The sequence below is a fragment of the Juglans microcarpa x Juglans regia genome, chromosome 2S (assembly GCF_004785595.1).
Source record: "Juglans microcarpa x Juglans regia isolate MS1-56 chromosome 2S, Jm3101_v1.0, whole genome shotgun sequence".
NCBI lineage: Eukaryota > Viridiplantae > Streptophyta > Magnoliopsida > Fagales > Juglandaceae > Juglans > Juglans microcarpa x Juglans regia.
Window position 1 is genome coordinate 12,771,593 of NC_054597.1, and position 21,255 is coordinate 12,792,847.

General features: G+C 32.3%; 2 protein-coding genes and 1 pseudogene across 5 annotated transcripts; 1 reads left to right on the forward strand and 2 right to left on the reverse strand.

Annotated features, from left to right (window-relative positions):
• Positions 1–645: 645 nt before the first annotated feature.
• On the reverse strand, positions 646–2,276 carry LOC121253369 (annotated as a pseudogene).
• Positions 2,277–2,448: 172 nt separating this feature from the next.
• LOC121253370 (protein FAR1-RELATED SEQUENCE 6-like) lies at positions 2,449–5,666 on the reverse strand. Its single transcript, XM_041153393.1, has 5 exons — positions 5,565–5,666; positions 5,315–5,474; positions 3,136–5,237; positions 2,928–3,053; positions 2,449–2,466 (listed from the first exon to the last, which is right to left on the reverse strand). Exons 1-5 carry the CDS (start codon positions 5,664–5,666, stop codon positions 2,449–2,451), a joined length of 2,508 nt encoding a protein of 835 aa, XP_041009327.1.
• An 8,220-nt stretch (positions 5,667–13,886) lies between these two features.
• On the forward strand, positions 13,887–20,396 carry LOC121252902 (putative zinc finger protein CONSTANS-LIKE 11). 4 transcript variants are annotated; one of them, XM_041152736.1, is made up of 7 exons: positions 13,888–14,165; positions 14,238–15,078; positions 15,561–15,782; positions 18,074–18,399; positions 19,117–19,199; positions 19,864–19,965; positions 20,158–20,396. In XM_041152736.1, exons 2-7 carry the CDS (start codon positions 14,488–14,490, stop codon positions 20,244–20,246), a joined length of 1,413 nt encoding a protein of 470 aa, XP_041008670.1. In that variant the 5' UTR covers positions 13,888–14,165; positions 14,238–14,487; the 3' UTR covers positions 20,247–20,396. The 4 variants fall into 4 exon arrangements, 3 of the variants coding, with proteins under 3 accessions (XP_041008671.1, XP_041008670.1, XP_041008673.1); XR_005938299.1 differs by adding an exon at positions 19,673–19,713 and having other exon boundaries at positions 13,894–15,078; positions 19,862–19,965; positions 20,158–20,187; XM_041152737.1 differs by having other exon boundaries at positions 13,887–15,078; positions 20,165–20,396.
• Positions 20,397–21,255: the final 859 nt, after the last annotated feature.

Sequence of the window (21,255 nt, forward strand, 5' to 3'; positions counted from 1 at the left end):
GTCATATTAATTTGGGAGTTCGTATTGTGTGCAGGAAGATGCGAGGTGTGAATTCTTCGTATGGGCGGATATTTTTCAGTTGTTAGTGGAGAACATGTTATTAAAACAGAACTCGCGGCGTAATACATGGGATGATGTATTATGCCGCGAGTATGCCGTTCGGAAAAGGGAAGAAAAAGTGAGAGAGATAGCGAAGAATCTAAAAAAGGAAAAGCGAAAGTTATTGTATTTGTACTGGATTATCACCTTTGTAATATTGTTTGCTTGGTTTGGATAAATGTAATGTAAAAAGCACGTTGTATAAATTATGTAATTTTTGATGTAGACACATTAGATTAAAAAGCATGTTGTATAAATTAGGACTTACTCTAATCTGTTAAAATAACAGTTTGAAGCTACTGCTGAGCTCGATTAAATGAGCTGAATCTATTCTCTTCAAGCCATTGCTGGCTTGTTTCCGAATCATCCGGTTTCTGAATCTATTTTGGTTGTTGATAGCAATAAACCCAGAATTTTAGATCATATGCCAAGAGGGGCAAGATATAAGTAAGATATATAATAAATCAAATCCTCGGATAAAATAATAGAACAAATTCAAATATGACATTAGGGTGGTAAGTACTGATCCAGCCTTTTTCTGCCTAAAACTAAGCTATAAACTACAAAATTATAAGCTATAAACTACTACAATTCATTCTCACGCCGGCGCCGTGTATTGGAGCTTGGATATTCATAGACTGACAAATGAACCAAGTACTTCTTAATCAAAGAGACTGAAGCACATTTCCTGCAACAAGTTCAAGGCAAAACAAATCAGATAATATGAAGAAATAGATCATAATATATATATATATATATATGTCAACATTTTTTTTTTCTCTTGTTGGAGTACATGAAAATATATAGGTGGCACATTACATTTATTAGCCCATCTAACCTAAATAAATATATAGTACTTAAGCTGACTGCTTAGGTGGTAAAGAGATGCATGCTATATAATGATATAATCAATCTTTTTGAACGCCCTATAGGCTATAATGCGTGCAGCATTAGTACTCAATTGAACAAGTAAAACTGTTATTACATTAACATGGGCAGGAAAGATCTAAGACAATGTAATTAAATTCAATGACGTAAATTAATTAAATTTAGCATGCCACTGGACACAACTACAATTTTAATATTAGAATACAAGCGGTGCAAAATTAGAGGAAAATGATCATAATGTACGTCAAGATCAAGAGCTTACTTCATCAGATTCCTCTTTCTCCTCCACCTTTTCCAGCTCTTTCTTTGGCTCCGCAGCAGCATGAGCAACAGCACCACCATCTGCACGGTGGCTGCAACTGCAAAACCATCATGAGCAGAAGACATAACGGCCAACTTCTCCCGCCCAGTAGCAATAAGTTCTGTAATGTCTGTAATGTCTTTGCCCTTGACCAGTGACAGAAGAAGCACTATCTTATCATCATCAGCTTCGGCTCCAACTGCAAACCCAGATAATTAACCATACAAAATTAAACATATGCTCCTTCAAGGTTTATAATCATAAAGCTGACAACTTGCATCAGATATTCAATGTTTCAAATAAATAATTTTATTCATATATAACAACACAAGCTATTGCCAACTCTACCAGCATTACAGAAGCCCCTGGAAAAGAAAAAATACACATTACTTTCAAATAGAAGCATAAGAACCAATTGTGTTGGAAAGAAATAGAACATTTAAAAACATGAAGAAATAGAACATTATTTATCTTGGAAAGAAACTTCATTTAAAAATCACCCCAACCAAACTATAAACTCATATGTGCAATGAAGAAATGAGATGAATAAGTCAAAGAAATGGAAGCTGATAGGAGTAATAGATTACTGAGTCATGTTCAAATGTACCAAATGTTCAAATGTACCAAATCTAAAATGGCAATCTATGATAAAAAATATAACTGCATGATATAAAAAGCAAGGAAGTTATTAAAACAAGCCATTGCTGCCTTCCACCAGCAAGAAAAGTGATTATTACGCAGCAAAAGTAGCCATTGCTGCCTTCCACAGAATCACAAATAAGACGGCTGACCCATTGTCCCATTGAAGTTAATGACAAGAACTTTTGACAATGAAGCAATGGAAAAACCACCATTCATACATGTTAACCTTGAAAGAGAGATCACTAACCAGTGCAAAACTTAGGTAATTTAAACTGATATTTTCCTCAGTTGCATCATCATCAACTGCCAAAATTTTGTAGTACTCCTCCAAAAGTTGTTGGCTCATGGTACCAAAACACCTTTGATCTCCAATCTCCAAGAGGTACAAAAAATTACTCGTTGCATCTCCACAAAAAACCTTACCATTGACATACACCCATGGATACCAAAACTGCACTAGGAGGATATAAAGCCACAAAACTACCACCCAACCCTCTAAAACACAAAAAAACAGCAACTCATTCCCGGCGGCAGATCTGAGAAATACAATCATACAATGTTAGAGGATATAAAGACAAATCAATGAGAAATACAAGTATCTAAAAAGAACACTTTAAAGAAAGATTGCGAGATTCAATCATGCAAAATAATACTAAACGGGGAAAAAAAATTGCGAGATAATTAGAATGAGCTACGGCCCCAGAGTCAAGTTACTCCCCGAACTCCCAAATTCCAGCTTCTCCTTAAAAAAAAAGAAATGAGATTTCATCATTTTCAAATAAAAAGATTGCGAGATAATCAAAATTGTCATGCTATTTTCCTCTTTAACTACAACATACCCTCTCCAAGAGCTTCAAAAAATGTGGCTTCTCATCACCATGAGATTACAAATGTGCATCGAGATGGTGACACATCTGAAATAAAACAATCGTAGGGTTACAAGTGTGCATCATGATGTAATACATGGTTCCTCAGTTATTTAAAAGACACAATTAACCTCTGCAGTTGATTGTGTAAAAATGCTGTTTTGTGTTCCAACATCAACCCCATCATCAAATTGGTGTTGTTCAGATCCCGATGTCTCACCCAATTGTGTTTCATCTACCAAGATTTTCCTGGAAGTCTGAGGTCCAATACATAAATAGACAGATATTAGATTCATAATATTAACTTAAAACAATACAAAATTAGACATGATGTCATACCGATTTCTTTCTCTTTGTTGCCAACTTTTCCACTGGTGGAACCTTCCTCTTACTTGGGGGTCTCCCTTTCCCTCGAACCACGTTGGGGCTTCGTATCTTCTTACCCTTATCCAAGACGACATTTGCTTTGGCCTTCGTTTGTTCATATGCCGACTCTAGTGTTGAACCTTCACATTTTGTCTCAAACTCATCAACAACACGCAAGAAAGCACTGATTTTTTCATTATCAGAGGATATTTTGGTGGCTAATTTTGAACATCTTTTAAGCACCCGCTCATAATTCCGTGCATCTGCTCTGTCCCGCTGGTCATCGTAACTGCTTCTGACTAATGTGTATGTCCTCTTTAAGTCCTTTCTCCAACGATCCAACACATATACATTTGGCAGCACATTAATCTTTTTCAACTGACAAACTCTAAGTGCATGCCTACATAGAATCCCCCTCGTCTGAAACAGTGCACACGTGCATTTGACCTCCACCTCCTCTTCGTTATAGTAAACACAGAAATCCAAGGTTTTGATGTGGTCATCAGTAGATATTTCATCCAACACTTGGTATTTTAAAATGCACCCTTCTGTGCTTACCAACGAACAATTACAACACATTAGGCCCAGTAATTCTCTTTGTACTTCTTTGAACTTTGCATTTGTATATAACCTTTGGAACTGCTTCTCAATATTAAAATGGGACACGCAGGGAATAGTTTGGTTGTTAGAATTGAAATCAGCCATTGTCTCTAACTCCACCTTCTTTCTAAGAGCATTATCAAATTGGTCGACGAATTCCTTCAACGTGGTACCGGAATGGACATACCCATCGAAAAATGCATTCATGCTTTCCGACCTTTGTGTTGTGCTCATTCCAGCCCAGAATACACTTTTCAAGTAAGCTGGAACCCAAAAAGACCTTTCCTCATATAAGGATTGAAGCCATTTATTGCCGTGGAGATCATACTTCGTAATTACTTGACCCCAGCTCTCCTCAAATTCACCGCTGGTATGTGAGTCATATAATGCAGTATGAAGGTCAGTCTTCAACCCCGCATTGAATTGCGCATGAGATCCTAACTTCTCTGGAAGTTTGCGCATTATATGCCATAAACAATATCTGTGACGAGTTTCAGGGAATACAATGGCAATAGCACTCTTCATTGCCCGATCTTGGTCGGTTATCATGGCTTTGGGCGCCCGACCATTCATACAATCCAACCACATTCGGAACAACCACACAAAAGTTTCAGTGTCCTCGTTTGAAAGCAATCCCGCTCCTAATAATATGGACTGACCATGATGATTAACACCAACGAATGGCGCAAAAGGCATCCCGTACCTATTTGTTAGGTACGTTGTATCAAATGTTACTACGTCTCCGAAATACTCATACGCCGCTCGACTCCGAGCATCAGCCCAAAATACATTTCGTAACCTTCCCTCATCATCCAAGTCCATGTTAGAAACGAACCCATCATTCCGATCTCTCATTCTTTGGAAATACTGATTAAGTGCTTCGCCACCACCTTTACCCAACCTTAAATGTCGAGCCTTGTCAATGAAATTCCGACAATCTTTCTCTTGAAACTGAAGATTCTCAAAACCCCCCGCATCAACGACAAGAGAATAAAAATTCTTGTTCATTCGTATACCGGCTCGATCATTTAGGTCGAGGATCCTTTGACTGTATTCATCTAGATGTTTGTGAGATCGCAAGAATCTTGTCTTCTTGGGGCTCACAGTTATGTGGTTGTGCACATTTTCAACAGTGGTGAAAACCCATTTATCATTCTTGCTCAATGTCGCATTTACTCTCGCTTTACAATCCGTTCTAGTTGTTGGTCGTGGCTTCGAGATATTATTGTTCGTAGGATTGTACTTTCCGCCACGGGCACAACCAACAGTCACGTACACAGGCCTCCCTTCATCATCTTTCCTAGTCCTTTGTGTCCGTACACCAAAACCCTCTTGCTTCGCATACTGCTTATAGTAGGCTGTAAGATCTTTCATACTGTCAAATTCCATCCCAGATCTTGGTGCTTCAACTCGTACTTCATCATCATCGACAACAGTGGTACCCTCTAAATATTCATTTATGTCGAAGACCATGTCTAAAAATGGAAACATATGGATTAGCATCAAAACAAAATTACAATGATTATAATCAAGGCAAATAAAACTGTACTACCATCGGCATCAAGACAACTTTCAGCAGTCATCCGTGATGTACTTCCAAGATTTTGTTCAAATGTGGTATCGGTTGGCACAATTGACGTCGGGGGCACTTCTTGCCTCAAGTCATCTGGATTACTCGGCGGAGGGTGGTAGGACATATAAGGTGGCATATGCTGCAACAGGCACGTTGTTAGGGAAAATTGGATGACTCTAAAAAATTTAACATGTTAACTTCTGAAATATAAAAATTCAAATAAATATACCTCAAATGAATCAGAAAATGGGCTATAATCTACTGGAGTACTCGGGGAATTGTAGGGCATATTTATATCAAAAGGATGCATTCTATCTTCATTTTCCCCCATCACAATAAGGCTAAGAATGTCTTCCGATAATTTCTATCCAGTCTTCCAAGATGGCAAAAGAAGAAAAATAAAGATTAAACCCTCATACGTAATGCAAAATCTGAAAATATAAGCACTTTCTACGTAAATGAAATACAAACGTACAATTATTGTTTGAACGGAAAAAATAGAAACAAATCACTCTCAGTGAGCAGAAACAGATATTTCCAATTCATGGAATCCATCGAATCATGTAGCAAGTATTTAGTTAGTCTATTTTCATGTCTTTCTACTTGTCAAGAACAAAAAAAATGAGTTAAAATATATTCTAATCTCAGTGCTCGGAATAGTTTCTAATAGTGTTTTCATGAAACTATTGCAAGACACTTATTGGACACATTTATTTTTTTTTTTTATTTTTATTTTTTTTATGAATATTGCAAAAACAATTACTTTGACAGCATCCTATCTATGCTATAGCCATATTTTGAGACTTCCTATTATTTAAGAAGTCAAAAGTTTGCTTTGTTCTCATACTGTTTAATCAAATTGGTCTTCACTACACATGAAGTTTAAAAGATTTTGTTCTTTTGTTGACATGAAACTGTTTTCTATTTTACCACATTTTCTTCTAATTAATTATACTCTTAAAAAAATATATGTTTCGGACGGAACAATTCATTGGAATGATTAACTATGATCACTAATAAACAACTTTTAAAGCAACCAAAATTAAATAAGCTCAAATATTAACTATGATCACTAATAAACAACTTCTGATCAAGCTTTCACACATCAGCATAAATATTAAATCTGAAAATTAAAATTTAGCATATTTGTTAATGACAACCTCAGTTGCATCTTGATAACATTAGGAGACAACACACAGGTTTTCCTCAATGTTTTCACATGTAAATACAGATTATAATAGCAAATATCATTTTCTGGAATTTTCTCCATGCCCTAAGCATACCCATCTCAGAAAACACAAAAATCATGATGTACATAGCATGTATGGACGGGAAAATGGTAGTATAATATTTACCTACAAAACCATTTGGCGAAACAGAGCACTCTTACCCGTCGTTGGTTTGGTCCGTTCGATCAGCTCGCGGGGAGCGGCGGCGCTGGGTAGACGTACGAGCGTCTCGAGGTGGCGCTGGGAAGAAGAAGTCGTCGCGAGGTGGCAAGCGGAAGCCGACGGACGCGGGTTCGTGGCGAGGAAGGGGGTTTCGCGGGATTCAAATATTCTTTGCTCCGTTCAAACGAGCTCACGGGACAGTGGAGGCACTGGGCACTCGGAGGACTGCCGCTCGATGGCACTGATGAGACAGACGGCGTCGCCGGGAGGTGATGGGTTGTGGAAGGAGATGCGGGTCGCGATGGAGCAGGGGTTTCGCGGCATGAGTTCAAATGGCAGAAACGAATGAAACGAATTTTCAAACCAGTCTTCAATCAAAACGCACGTTTTGATTTTTTTTTTTTAAAAAAAAAAAATGAAATCCACGTACTGAGTGCACTGGGGATGGTCATGAACAGTAGTTTTGTCGCCTTCCATGTGTGATCCGTTTTCTTGTGTATTTTGTCTTTTCTATCCTTTTGTTTTGATGTTTTGTATCTGTTTAAGTGATGGTAGATTGGCCTTTAGGTACAGCTGTGTCAAAAGATGGGTAGCTTTAGGTTTTTTTTCCTCGAGTCTTTTTATTTCCTTTTCATCTTCTCTCTTTGCCTTTTATCTTCTCCTTCTCGTCTTCTTTGCATCTTCTCTCTCCGAAAGCAAAGTGTTTTCTCTTTTCATCCTTTCTCTTTGTCTTCTCTCTTCTCTTTGTGTTTTATATTTTCTAGATATCTTTTCAGGTTTATTTTGTACAGCGTTGGCTTTCTTTTTCGTGGCATTGGTTTAGGAATTTTACATGGGTTTGTTGCATTTCTCTCTTCAAATTTGGAAATGTGTTGTTTGTCTTCATGTTTTACATTCTCTGGGTATCTCTTTAGGTTTGTTTTGTTCACCGTTGGATTTTTTTTATTATTTTTATGACATTGGTTTGGAGATTTTACATGGGTTTGTTGGCTTTCTCTCTTCGGATCTGGGTGTGCATGTTGTGGGTTTTTTGTATTTTTTGTGAAAAAATAAATTTTTTAGATGGGCTTATTGGCTTTCTCTCTTCAAATTTGTAAATACATCGCTCCTTTTTATACTTTAGGTTTGCATGTTGTGGTTTTTTTGTATTTTTTATGAAAAAATATACTTTTTTTCGTGGGTTTTAGCTTTTGGCGTTAGGTTTTATTTATGCCGTTAAATGTTCGTTTGTATATTCTTGATTTGTATGTTCTTTATTTTTTGTATTTTTTTGTAAAAAAATAGATTTTTTACATGGGATTGTTTGCATTCTCTCTTCATATTTGCAGATATGTTGTTGTTTTGTATGTTTTGGGTTTGCATGTTGTAGGCTTTTTTATTTTTTGTGAAAAAATATAATCGTTTCGTGGGTTTTAGTTTTTGACCTTTTTTTTTTTTTTTTTTATGTCGTTAACTATTTGTTTGTATATCCTGGGTTTGCATGTTCTTGATTTTTTGTATTTTTTATGTGAAAAAATAAATTTTTTACATGGGTTTGTTCACATCTCTTTTCAAATTTACATATATGTTGTTTGTTAGTATATTTTGGGTTTGCATGTTGTGAGATTTTTGTATTTTTATGAAAAAATCATAGGTTTTAACTTTTTCACGTTTGTTTTTTTTATGTCGTTAATTGTTTGTTCTATGTTCTGGGTTTGCATGTCACCATTTTTTATATGAAAAAATATATTTTTTACATGGGTTTGTTGGCTTTCTTTGTTTGGATTTGCAGATATGTTGTTCGTTCGTATGTTCTAGATTTGCATGTTGTGAATTTTTTATATTTTTTGTGAAAAAATGTATTTTCTTTATGAGTTTGAGCTTTTTGGCATTTGGTCTTTTTTTTTTCATGCCATTAAATTTAGCTTTAACATTATGTATGGATTTTTGTGTTCTCGATTTATGGTTTGCTTATCTGAATTTTTTCATAATTTTTTTTCCTTGTCATTTCGTTTTTTTTTATCAGCTGGGTTATAGCTTTTTTTAGTTGTGTGCTAGCTAAAAGCAAGTTTTGAAAGTGTGCTAGATGATTTTTTTTTATTCCATTTTTTGCTTTTGTTATTTACATACTTCTAAAAAAATTGAATTTTTTTTCTTTTTTTTTTTTTATCAACTCGATTTTTGTTTTTTGGTGTTGGTTTTTTTTTTTTATGCCGTTAAATGTTTGTTTGCATGTTATGGATTTGCATGTTCTCATTTTTTATGTAAAAAAAAAAAAAAAATACTTAGATGGACTTGTTGGCTCTCTTTTGTTGTTCCTTGTATTTTTTGTGAAAAAATATATTTTTTTCATGAATTTTAGCTTTTTGGCATTGATTCTTTTTTCATGCCGTTAAATGTTTGTTTGTGTATTTTGGGTTTGCATATTGTATTTTTTATATTTTTTTCTAAAAGATAAATTTTTTTCACAGGCTTCTTGGCTTTCTTTGTTCGGATTTGTAGATATATTGTTCATTTGTATATTCTAAGTTTGCATATTGTGGATTTTTTTATATTTTTTGTTAAAAAAAAGTATTTTTTTTCATGGGTTTGCATGTTCGTTGGGTTTTTTTTCATGACATTAAATATGGTTTTAACATTTTGCATGAATTTTTTGTATTCTATGGTTTATTGATCTAGGTTTTTCCGTAGTTTTTTTCCCTTTGTCATTTTGTTTTATTTTCAACTAGGTTATAGCTTTTTTTGGGCTGTGTGATTTATAGATTTTGAGAAAATATAATTTTTTTATAATGCAATGTTCTATTTTTTTTTTGCTCAGGAGAGAAAGAAAAAAAAAATATTTAAATAAATCAAGGCTTATCGTTAAGATGAAGTTTGTCCTAGGGGGCGCCGTCCCTGTCCATCCCTCCCCCTCATCCCGCCCGCCCACGTGGGGACGGGGGCGGGTTGACCCCAATGGGGCCCCGCTCTGCATCCCTCCCATTTTTAATATAAAAAATTATAATTTTTAATATTTATATAAAAAATTTATATAAATATATTATATATAGATATATACAATTTGTTAAAAATTCGAATTTAACTTCAAATTAATGGATTGCCTTGGCCTCATAAGCCAATTATTATATAAGAAGCCAAGACAATATAATAGTCATACTTAAGTAATGTGGGATTTAACAGACAATTCAAAATACAACTTTAATGAATTTATATTTTTTAAATATATAATTTAAATTATATTATAATTTGGATCTAAAAAAATTTTAGATAAAAAAAATCTTTAGACATTAGGTTGAGCAGGAGGCAAGGTAGGGTGCAGTTTCAACCCTATCCCCCGATAGCGGGGTGGGATATGAAACCCTCCCACCCGCATGGTCGGGGGGGGGGGGGGGGCCACCTTGCACCTTGCGGGTAGCATCCCTAGTTTGTCCATCTCTAACTTAATTTCATGCTTACAACAAGAAATATCTAATTGCATTTGGTGCTAGTTAGAGGCAAGTTTTGAAAGGGAGCTGGATTTTTTTTTTTAATTCTGTTTTTTGCTTTTATTATTTACATATTTCTGAAAAATTGAATTTTTTTAGTTTATTTTTTTATCAACTCGGTTTTAGCTTGTTTTGGTTGTGTGATTTATGGATTTGTGACAAGATACAATTTTTGTTTATAATCCAATGTTGTTTTCTTTTTCCATTCATTTTGTAACTGTATATTTAACAGTTTGCTGAAAAAAAATATATTTAACAGTTTCAAATTTGCTGAAAAAAGTATATTTAACTGTTTCAAATTTATAGTTTAAACTGTGTTGTATATAAATTTATTGAATTTCTGATTTTATATTATTGTTTCATACTCTTATGGCGTAAGAGTTTTTGCATTTCGACTTTTTCATTTTAGGTTGGTATTTCTAAACTTTCTTTCATTTCAAGTTGGTATTTCTAAACTTTCTCAGTGTGTATAAATATGTAGTTGCGTATATCATTTTATATTTGTGTTTTTTTTATAGATATTTGATTTTTTTTTTTTTTTTGTTGTTTTTACTTATGATTTTGTAATGACTTCGGGTTATTCATCTAATAAATTGTAATTTTTTTTAGTTTGATTTTTGCAGCAGATTTGGGCTATTTGGTTTGAGGTTTGTATTTGTGGACTATGATGAATCTTTAATGCTTTGGCTTATAATTTTATACTTTGATTATGTAAATTTATTGTTAGAGTTGTAATATATGTAAATTTCTTAAGTTTTTAATTTTTAATTTTATACAATGTTAAATTATCCTTGTTTTTTTCGTTTTTACAACAGTTTAGCATTGTTTGCTTTGATGTTTGAGCTGTTTGGTTTGAGGTTTGTATGAATTTGAAGTTAGATGAAGTGCTGCTTTTTTTTTTTTTTTTCTCATCTTGTGATTGTTGTGTCATATATTGTAAGAATGAAAAAAAAAAAAAAAAACAATGAATATTCTGTTTGCTGTACTGAACTTTAAATAAATGAAAGTTATTATTACAGCTTTTCTCCATCATCTGATGAAAAGCCTCTTCATTGATTTTCCATCTCTTATGTTTTTAAATTTTCAAATATGTGAATATTGGATTGAATTATTTTAGTTTAGCATTGACCTACAGTTTGTTTAAAATTTAAATCATATTTAAAGTGATGTTAGCGTCAACAATTGATGTAGAAAATTACTGTGCAAAATGGTAATTTGCAAGGATGCTTATATTTGAGGAACACTTCTATTCAACGGTGAATTTAACAAGTTAAAAAATGTCTTGCTTTAAATTCCAAGGTTTTAGATGGTTTGTTATTAAATGGTGAATATTTTGTTTTTAATGTGTTAAAATTACGAGTAATTCTATTCATCATCCCAACTCTCATTACCTTATGATGTGACATTAGGTGATTAGAAATTATTTATTATATTTTATTTGTAAATTTATCATCTAATACCATATTATGAGATGATGAAAGTTAGGATGATGAATAAATTTTTTTCTAAAATTACATACTGACAGTTATAAGTATTGTATAAAGCTAATACACCATAGGGAGGATAAAGTCAAAACAAAAGCTAAAGCAAAAAAATTCTTTAGCATTAAAAACCAAGTAAAAAAATTACTGACAAAAAGAGCAATATTCATAGATGGTTTAAATTTTAAGACATTCAAAGCTAAATTAAAAAAATTACTATGTAATTAAATAGTAGTTTTGACAGTATGTTTAGATTTTACAACATTATTTACCACTTTTTGTGACAACAAAAAAAAATTGTCAAAACAAACATGAAAATCACTCTGTCGATATCTCAGTTTGTATTTAGTAAAAAACCAAAATTGCTTTTATGTTTAAATAAAAATATGTTTGAGAAAAACGAAATTGGTTACTTTTATTGATGCAAGTAATTCTGATTTTCAATTTCATTTGATTATTTAGATAAATTCTTTTTCATAAAAAGTTAAGGGTTTTAGAATGTTATTGCATTATTCCTATGAAAATAAATTATTTTTTGTAATAGTAGACTTAAAAACATCTAACGTTCTTCCATTTTCCAAAAATAAAGCATATAAATTAAAACATTTTTGTATAAAATAAGGCAAAATTCGTGATGAAAATTGTTTTAATTTTTTTTAATGTTTCTTAAGCATCCTTATTAGAAGAAGATTTCATTTAAAATGATTTTCTAATTATTTTATTCAAAAAATTTTAATTTAAAATGAATGTGTTTTAGATTTGTTGTTACAATAAATATTTTTTTTCTTGGGAAATGTAATAAATATTTCAAACTATAAGTACATTTTTTTTTAATGAAAAAATGTTTGCCAATACATCAGAATTAAAAATAAAAACAAATGCAAACTTCTATCAAAAGTTAACAGGCAAGGGAAATTGTCTCCATTTTTTTACAAATTTTAACCATCCATAAGTTTTTTTATGTTATTTAATTCTTAGTAAATTCTTTTTCATACAATAAAAAAATAAATAAAAGTTCTATTATTTGAAAAATTTATTGCATTATTTGCAAATAAACAAAACTTATGGTAACGAAAAAACAAAATATATCGATGAAGTTTTTGTTGTTGTTAAAAAAAGAAGAGATAGATGAAGAATGTTTTGAAAAATTTCGTAAAAATTGTTTTAATATTTCGAACGTTCTTCTTTTATTTACATCCTTTTATCTATTTCTTTTTTTTTTTTTTTAAAAGAGAAACATTTTAGATATATTTTAATTTTTTGTAATGATATATGTATTGCTTTTTTTTTAAGAATGCAATGAATATTTTAAATTATAAAACTTTTTCTTTTTAGTGAAAAAGAAAAAGAAAATATATATATATATATCCAGGAAGTTTCTCTTGCTTCTAAAGAAAATGAAATAAATGAAAAAGATTTTAATAAAATATTAAATGATGAACATTGAACTTATTTTAATACTTTAGACGTTCTTATTTATTTATTTTATTTACATTTTTTTTATATATTTCTTTCTTTTTAGAAACAAAAGAAACATCCTAGATATATATTATTTTTTTGTAACAATATGTATTATTTTTTTGTAGAGAATACAATCAATATTTCAAGTCAATTACACAAATGAAAAGTCATTTAAAATACTACAAACTAACTTGCATTATTGAAGATTACCAAAACTAGAATAAGAAATGAAATACTCGATTTATAAAGAAATTTTATAAAATTAAAATTACATAATAATATGTTGTGATGTGATATGTGGGGTTGTAAAATAGATCTCACTTTTTACACTGAGTCATATTAATTTGTAAATTTATTTTTATAAAAATATTTTAACTAAATTATTAAATTTATTTATAAATTTAGCAATTCTAAAATGAAGTAACATATGTAATGATTTTGTAAATAGAAATGTTTAGTTTATATAGAAATCTTATACAAGAAAAGTCAACATGCTGATATGGTTTAATATAATCTATAGTAAATTTTTTTTTTATTATAAAGTATATCTAATATATTATATTAAATTATATCAATATTAAAATATTTTTAAATAATTTATGTATAGAGCACTCATATTTTCTAAATTACATGTATGCTCCTTTACCTTTACCTTATTCACATCTTTTGCATTTCTTCTCCGCAGTCCGACTAAAAAGGCTGGCCATAGCATGTCCTCGTAACGGAGTTACCACGTCACCATACTATCACTTTACCGTGTCCACATCTTGCCACGTGTCGAACGTCCAGAAAGCCTAGGAAAAACGTTTATAAATAGCCTACTGAGCTACCTCAGACAGTGTCTCAAAGAGCCCGACGTATCGGTATAGCGTCGAGATTAGTGTTTGTTTCTTCCACACCCTCTCTTATACTAAAATAATCGATATGGTTTTTGAACCTTCCCTTGCTCCCCATTAATGGATTCTATGTTTCTTGATCCTGGCTGATTATGCTTCACCAAATCTTTTTGTGGGATTTCGGAATTTTTTAAATGGTCAGTGCTTTTCACCCATACGAGTTTCACATTTTTCTTTCCCTTTAATGATCTCATTTTCGTGTATACTAGAAAATGCCATCGGAAATTTTGGAATACTGATGCAATGGTGGAATGGATTATCTGGTAATTTAAAAATGCAATTGAAATTAGTCATATAATGGTGGGAGCGATATTTTGATGGGTTTTTGTTAGTTTGTGATGATGGTTTGCTTTCTGGGATGTTGAAATAAGAAAGGCGCCGAATTCCTGCTATGAGCACTTATTCAGTTGGTTTAGTTAGAAGGAATACATACTTTCGATTGGGTTAGAGGAGGGAAGTATGGAGCCTCTATGCGAGTTTTGCGGGGTGGCGAGGGCATTGGTGTATTGCAAATCAGATTTGGCTTGCCTTTGCTTTCCCTGTGATGGGTGTGTACATTCAGCCAATTCCTTGTCCCGTAGGCACATGCGTTCCCTTTTATGTGAAAAGTGCTACTCCCAACCTGCAATTGTGCGATGCATGGATGATAAAATGTCTCTTTGTGAAGGCTGCGACTGGAATGGCAATGAGTGTTCAAGGTTGGGGCATCGGCGTCAGCCATTGAACTGTTACACAGGTTGTCCATCTTTGGCAGACTTGTCAAGGATTTGGCCTTCACTCCTTGATATGCCTCTTTCGAGTGCTTTTGATACTGCTTGGGAGTGTGTGAGTGCGCTACCTATTGATGAGAATTGCATCAGTGACTGTTTGGACCTAAGAGATAATGAGGGGCCATTTGGGTTGGTAGCAAGCAAGCCGAATGAACTAGAACCTTGCTCTAAGCTTGATCCTTGGATGGGGTTGTCATCTGTGATTCCACCAAATGCAAATTGCATGCCATTCTGCAGAGATCAGACTCCTTTCTTCCCTGAAGAATTGAGTTTGCCAAAGGTAGCTTTTTTCCTTCCTGGTTTTTGGTTTTGATCTTAGTGAAGTAATTATATGCTAAGAGTTTAATATATTGCATTTTTTACTAGTTTCTAAGTGTCTTTAATGTATTTAGAATATGGACAAAGGGTGCACCCCAAATGTGCACCCAAATATGCACACTAGTTGCAAATGATTTTTTTATTTTATTTTTTAAACATCCTTAATCATTAAGAAAAAAAATAATATATAAATTCACTTATAGTCACTTCCTTAGCCATTAAGAAAAAATAAAAAAAAATTAAAATATATGAGTGGGGGCATTTGGTGGACACATTTGGGAGTCACCCTAGCATTTTCCTTAAAATATACATGCTAACCTTTTTGACATACTCGTTGAGATTTAAAGAAGTTAGAAATACTTACCTATTCTCGTCGCTTCCTTGTCAAGTGACTTTACCTTTGGTAACTCTTAGTCATGCATTTATTTCCTTTATGTGCTTCAGGATGCTTCCAATTTCAAGGATCTTGGAATTCATGATTGTGATGATCTTTGTGAAGGTCTCAACAGTGTTGATGTTCCATTAACCTTAAAAAATGGTGAGATAGTTGGCTGTCCACAAGCTCTTGCCGGATACCAGTTCAAGGATGGAGGAATGGAATGCCTGTCAACGGAGAAAAACTTATCCGTCACTGAATCTAATGGTCCTATTGAGAGTGCTTTGGAGGTTACATCTGCACTTGAAGTTTATAGTCTTTTTCTTCTGAATCATCCCTTTTTTTTTTCTCTCTTTCTACTTTTCTTCTCATTAATTCGGTTGTCTAATCTTCAAAAAATTCATGGAGATATATCATTTGGATGTGCACCCATTATTATCTAAATCATTTTGTTTGCACGGAGCACATGACACATTTGCTTATAGGTATATGATGTACTGCTGACATAAGAAAAAAATAGCTTCTCTCTTCTTCAACTTGCATAGCACACGACAAAATAAAAAATCCAGGTGATTTAGCATTTCAAATCCATTTAAAAAACACCTTTCTTTGTAGTTTTTCTAATCATCTAGGGAGAAATTTCATTTTTCCCTCCTAAACTGCTGCTATTTTCTTTTTTAAATTGCACCTCAAACTACTAAAGCTAACAACTCGCGTGTCAAACTACTACATTTTTTCAATTTGCACCCCCGCATATTGAAACCATAGATTTTCGAGTAAATTTTCGAAAATGGCCTTATTGCAAATCGAAAAATTATGTAATTATCCTCAAGTTAGAATAAAAGAATAATGCAACTTGTAACATCATCAGTGAAACATCCATGTAACACCTTGTGGCAGGCCTATATTAGCCATAAGAAATTTCAAATTAAAAAATTAAATGGTAACCTCCAATACATGTCTCATAGGGGTGTAACCGGTCCGGTCTGGTCCGGTCCTGTTTTGAACAAAATCTAGGACCGAACTGGTATGAACCGTTTTGGTATTTTTCAAAACCGATTACGCACCGGTTACCCTCATAAACCGGTACTTCCGGTTTTACCGGTTTCCTGTCCAGTCCGGTCTGGTTTTCCGGTTTTTTAAAAATATAAGTTTCACAATTTGTCATTAAAAATTTGTTTATAAAAAAAAAAAAAAAAACTAATTTAAAAAAATCTGTTTTAAACTTTTATTAATATATTAGACTATATAATAGTATTAATATTAGACTATTGGTATAGTTATAAGTTATATATTAGTATTAGTTATAAACTATATATTTAATATTAGTATTAGTTATAAACTTTTAGTAAAAACTTGTAGTATTAATTATAAGTATAACTATAGTCATTAGTCTATATTAGACTATTAGTATTAGTTATAAACTTTTAGTGATTTAGTATTAACATTTTATGTAATAATTTATAAATTATAATAAGAAATTATTTCATAGATGAATATATATAATTATATATATTATATATAAAAATTTCACATAAAAATTTATAATTATACATAATATATAAAACTTATATATATTAATATATATATATATATAATATTTTGTATAAAACTTATATATACAATAATACAAATATTATTTTTTATCAACCGGTCCGGTCCAAAAAATCCTAAAACCGGAACCGGCCGGTTTTCACATTCTCGGTTCAAAACCAGTAAAACCGGTCCGGTCCCGGTTTGAATTTACACCCCTAATGTCTCATGCCTGTCACATCAATGGTGTTACATGAATGTTACCTTGGTGTTGTTATAAATATCATTATTCAAAAATACAATATTAGAAATAAATTAATATTACTGATAAATAATAAAAATAGTAAGAACTAAATAATAAATAAAAAGTATAATAATAAAAAGAAAGAAAAAATTTAAAAATAAACTATTATTTAGTAACAAAAATAAAAATAAGCAACTAATGTAATAAAAAAATAATAATAAAAAAGAAAAATAGGATGACCTGTGGTACTGTGTTGCCTTTTTTTTATTAATTTTTGTATTGTTTTAAAATTTTAGGAAGGGCATTATAGGAAATATGAGGTGAAAATTGAAAAATATGGTAGTTTGGAATTTAAATTGAAACCATTTTCAAGCCTCTTCGACACACCCAACATACCACTTCAATGGGTTCCAATAATGAATAAGTATTGGTGTTTTAACTTTTAACTACAATGGGTCCCATAACAAGTGATGTGTTGATACATCAAGCTTGAAAGTAGCAAAACTCAAATTGAAAGGCATTTGGTTGTTTGGGATGTAATATGAGAAAAGGATGGTAGTTTAGGGGAGTGCAAAATGAAATTTCCTCAATAATTGAATCGAAGAAATTCATTTCCAGGAATTTATAAAATTCAATTCCTTTGTTAATAAGCCTATTACATCAAAATAGCTTTTAAGCTTTGCCATCACATTAAACTATTCATTTTTCCGCTTTGACACAACAGGCATGATCTTTTGTTTGTGTTTACCTATGTTTTTAGGAATATTCTATATGTGACAGACTTGTCCTTGTGTACCTTATTAGGCATCTTCATCTGGCCAACAAGATTGTGTGGCCTTTAAAACTTCTCATGTTGGTGGGTCAAATAGCATGATGCAGGCCTTGAATGGTGGCACAGATTACTTACCTCTGAATCATACGTGTGCTGGGAACATCAATCTGGGGTTTCCTACAGGGCAAGTTCATTCGAGCATATCACTGTCATTATCCAACATCACCGGTGAAAGTAGTGCAGCTGATCATCAAGATTGTGGACTATCACCAGCATTTCTAACAGTTGAATCACCTTGGGCATCAAAAGCAAGGGATAAAGCTAAGATGAGATATAATGAAAAAAAGAAAAGTCGAACGTATGTGTCTCAGCTCTGAATTAATGTATATTTCATTCAATCTTGATATATGCATCATTTTGTTGATTTGATATCTAAATAATCTTGATTTATGCATACTTTTGTTTCCACATGTTCTTGGAAGTCATCTTTACTACTTTTTAACTTTCAAGTGCTCCAAATCTTTGGTCCAAAAAATCTAGATTATCTTGGTATTCATTTCAGTCTTGATCCTGATATATTTAGAAAAACAGAAGAGATAAATGTGGTTGCTGATACCCCTTTGTAGTTCAAAGTACAAACATTTCCTAGTAAGTGATATTGCTTCTTGATTTCAATTAAACTTAATCATTATCCTTAATCTTCTTCATAATGGGGTATTATTCTTCAAATAGAATGCAACTGCATTTGGCACATATATGTGATTCACATGGCAAAAATTTAACTTCAATTATGAAAGAAACTAAATATTTGTGTTTGGATATTTTATATATTTTTTCTGGAAAGCTCAAAGAGAATAATGATTTTAAAGCATATTTATGTAAAGAAGAAAATGCTTTAGCTTATCCTCATGTAACAGAATAAAGTCATTTATAAATGGTCTCATTTTACCATTTGGTTGAATTGACTGGTAGTTGTTTGTTTATTCACTGAGGCCTGCCTTCTACATACCTATTACTTCATAGAGATCTTATTAATTCTACTTAAATTCAACGTATTTGTTTTTTTTCTGGATAGATTTGGTAAACAAATAAGATATGCCTCACGTAAAGCCAGAGCTGATACTAGAAAGCGTGTGAAAGGAAGATTTGTGAAAGCAGGTGAGGCATATGATTATGACCCTCTTGTTATGAGGAACTTCTGAGCCAAATCATCTATAATTTCTATTCCTTGTCTGCCAATACAATGCCTGCTTGGAGTGAGGTAGTCTTGATGGCAAATTATATTGTTCCATCTCTGAGAATGATATGTAGGCACTTTTATCTGCTTAAGAGATGATTTATCCCATAATGATAATAGGTGCTCAACTCAGTACTGTACCTGTAAAGAAAAATCTGTCTTTTGAATTTAGAAAGAGGATAAATCTTACAGTTTTTTCCCTTACATAATATATATATATATATATATCATATCATATCTTCACTAGTTTTTATTATTCAAATTAATCACATGCTGTTCACGTTCTGTTTGCTCCAACATATGATATACTACAATCTTGTTCTTTCCAATTATCCTTTAGACTTTGTTTCTTTTCCTTACATCTTCTGGCCTGTTTGTTCTTTCTTGATTTTAGAGCAGGATAGTCCATGCTCGACCGAACCTTCATCTTCCTAAGGTCATTTCCCCCCTCTCTCTGCAGATCCTATGTTGAATCTAGTACTTTGTGTTCCTTTATGTGAAATCGCCTATTAAAAATAAAAACAAATAAATTTTAGAATACACCCATTTTTAGCATTATCTTCAACTTTCTCCTTTCATGGCCAGATTTCATGCGAATGAGGACACATCTTCAGCACTGGTTGCCCCTTAGAATAAATTTGAAAGTTGCATCTCTCGAATCTTCATTCTACCCCACCTATTTATACAGTAAGTTTTGCAAACAACCTCATACATAATGGTAGTTTGAACTTCAATTGCATTACAACTGGCTACTACATCATCAAGATGATGCATGGGTGCTTTCTTGATGCTTAATTTATCAATGGAACTCAAAATGTAAACAATCATTTACAACTTCACTGATCAGTCTCTTATTCTTTTGTTTATGTTCTGGCAAAGACAACAGATACTCAGTTGGAAGATACAAAATGACAAAGAATAATCATGTGAAACCTTTAGTTCACTACCTTTTGCGTAGCATAATGTAGACCCTCCTCTTGTTTTTGCTTAATTCGTTTCTGTTATCTTTGTTGCATTATATATTTAATCAGTTTAGAATCACACCGGTTACAAATCCTCTTTAAATATTTGCCCAAAGTTAAATACTCCAATACAGAGAGACATGTAATCTCACAACATTTAATGCTGTCCCTACGAGATTTCCAGTCAGTGTGAATCTCACGTGCATGGATATTTAAATATATATATATATATATATATATATATATTATCTTTTCAAATTGAACAATATCTTCATTAGAGTAACTTTTATTCAATCTTTCCGCACCCTATTCCATTAAGAATGCCACTCTCTTTTTACGGTTAGAAATGAGAAGACACCGAACGACATTATAATGTTGAGCAATTTGGATGTACTCTCCAACAGTATTGCTCACTCCAGATCTCACCCTTCTACTGAGTACCATTTTTGTCTCTAATTGCTACCAACCTCATTTATAGCATTTTGGATGTGCAGTGTCCACGGTTTTTTGTGTTGTCAAGGGTATGTTGGGATATCTCTTTTTACATCGAATGGTTCATCTCTGTGTCCTATTGCATTGAGAACAAAACAGATAAAATATGTGATGAGTTTATAAAAAATTATAATCAGAATAGATGGCTTGAGATCGGGGTTAGGAGTTCTTTGAATGAAAAACAATTTCAATCTCCCATCTGTTGTGAGGAAGCCATAAAATATGCTGGTTTTTTGTGTTAAACTGATTGTGGAGCAGGTGGACATTCGGATATGCTTCTTCATGTTCGTTCCTAGATTCTGCATTTTTAAAGATTTTCTAGAATTTGTAAAGTATGGTCTTGATATTTTCTTTCCCAAAATCATAATCATGGGTCATCGTTGTTTTATGAGTCACAAATTTGTATCAGTCTTTGAAATAGATGATAAATGATAATGGGTTACATATCCCTTCTGATTCAAAATACCATTAGCTTAGATTTGTACATATTTGTTGCAGATAATAAAAGGATTGATGAAATTCA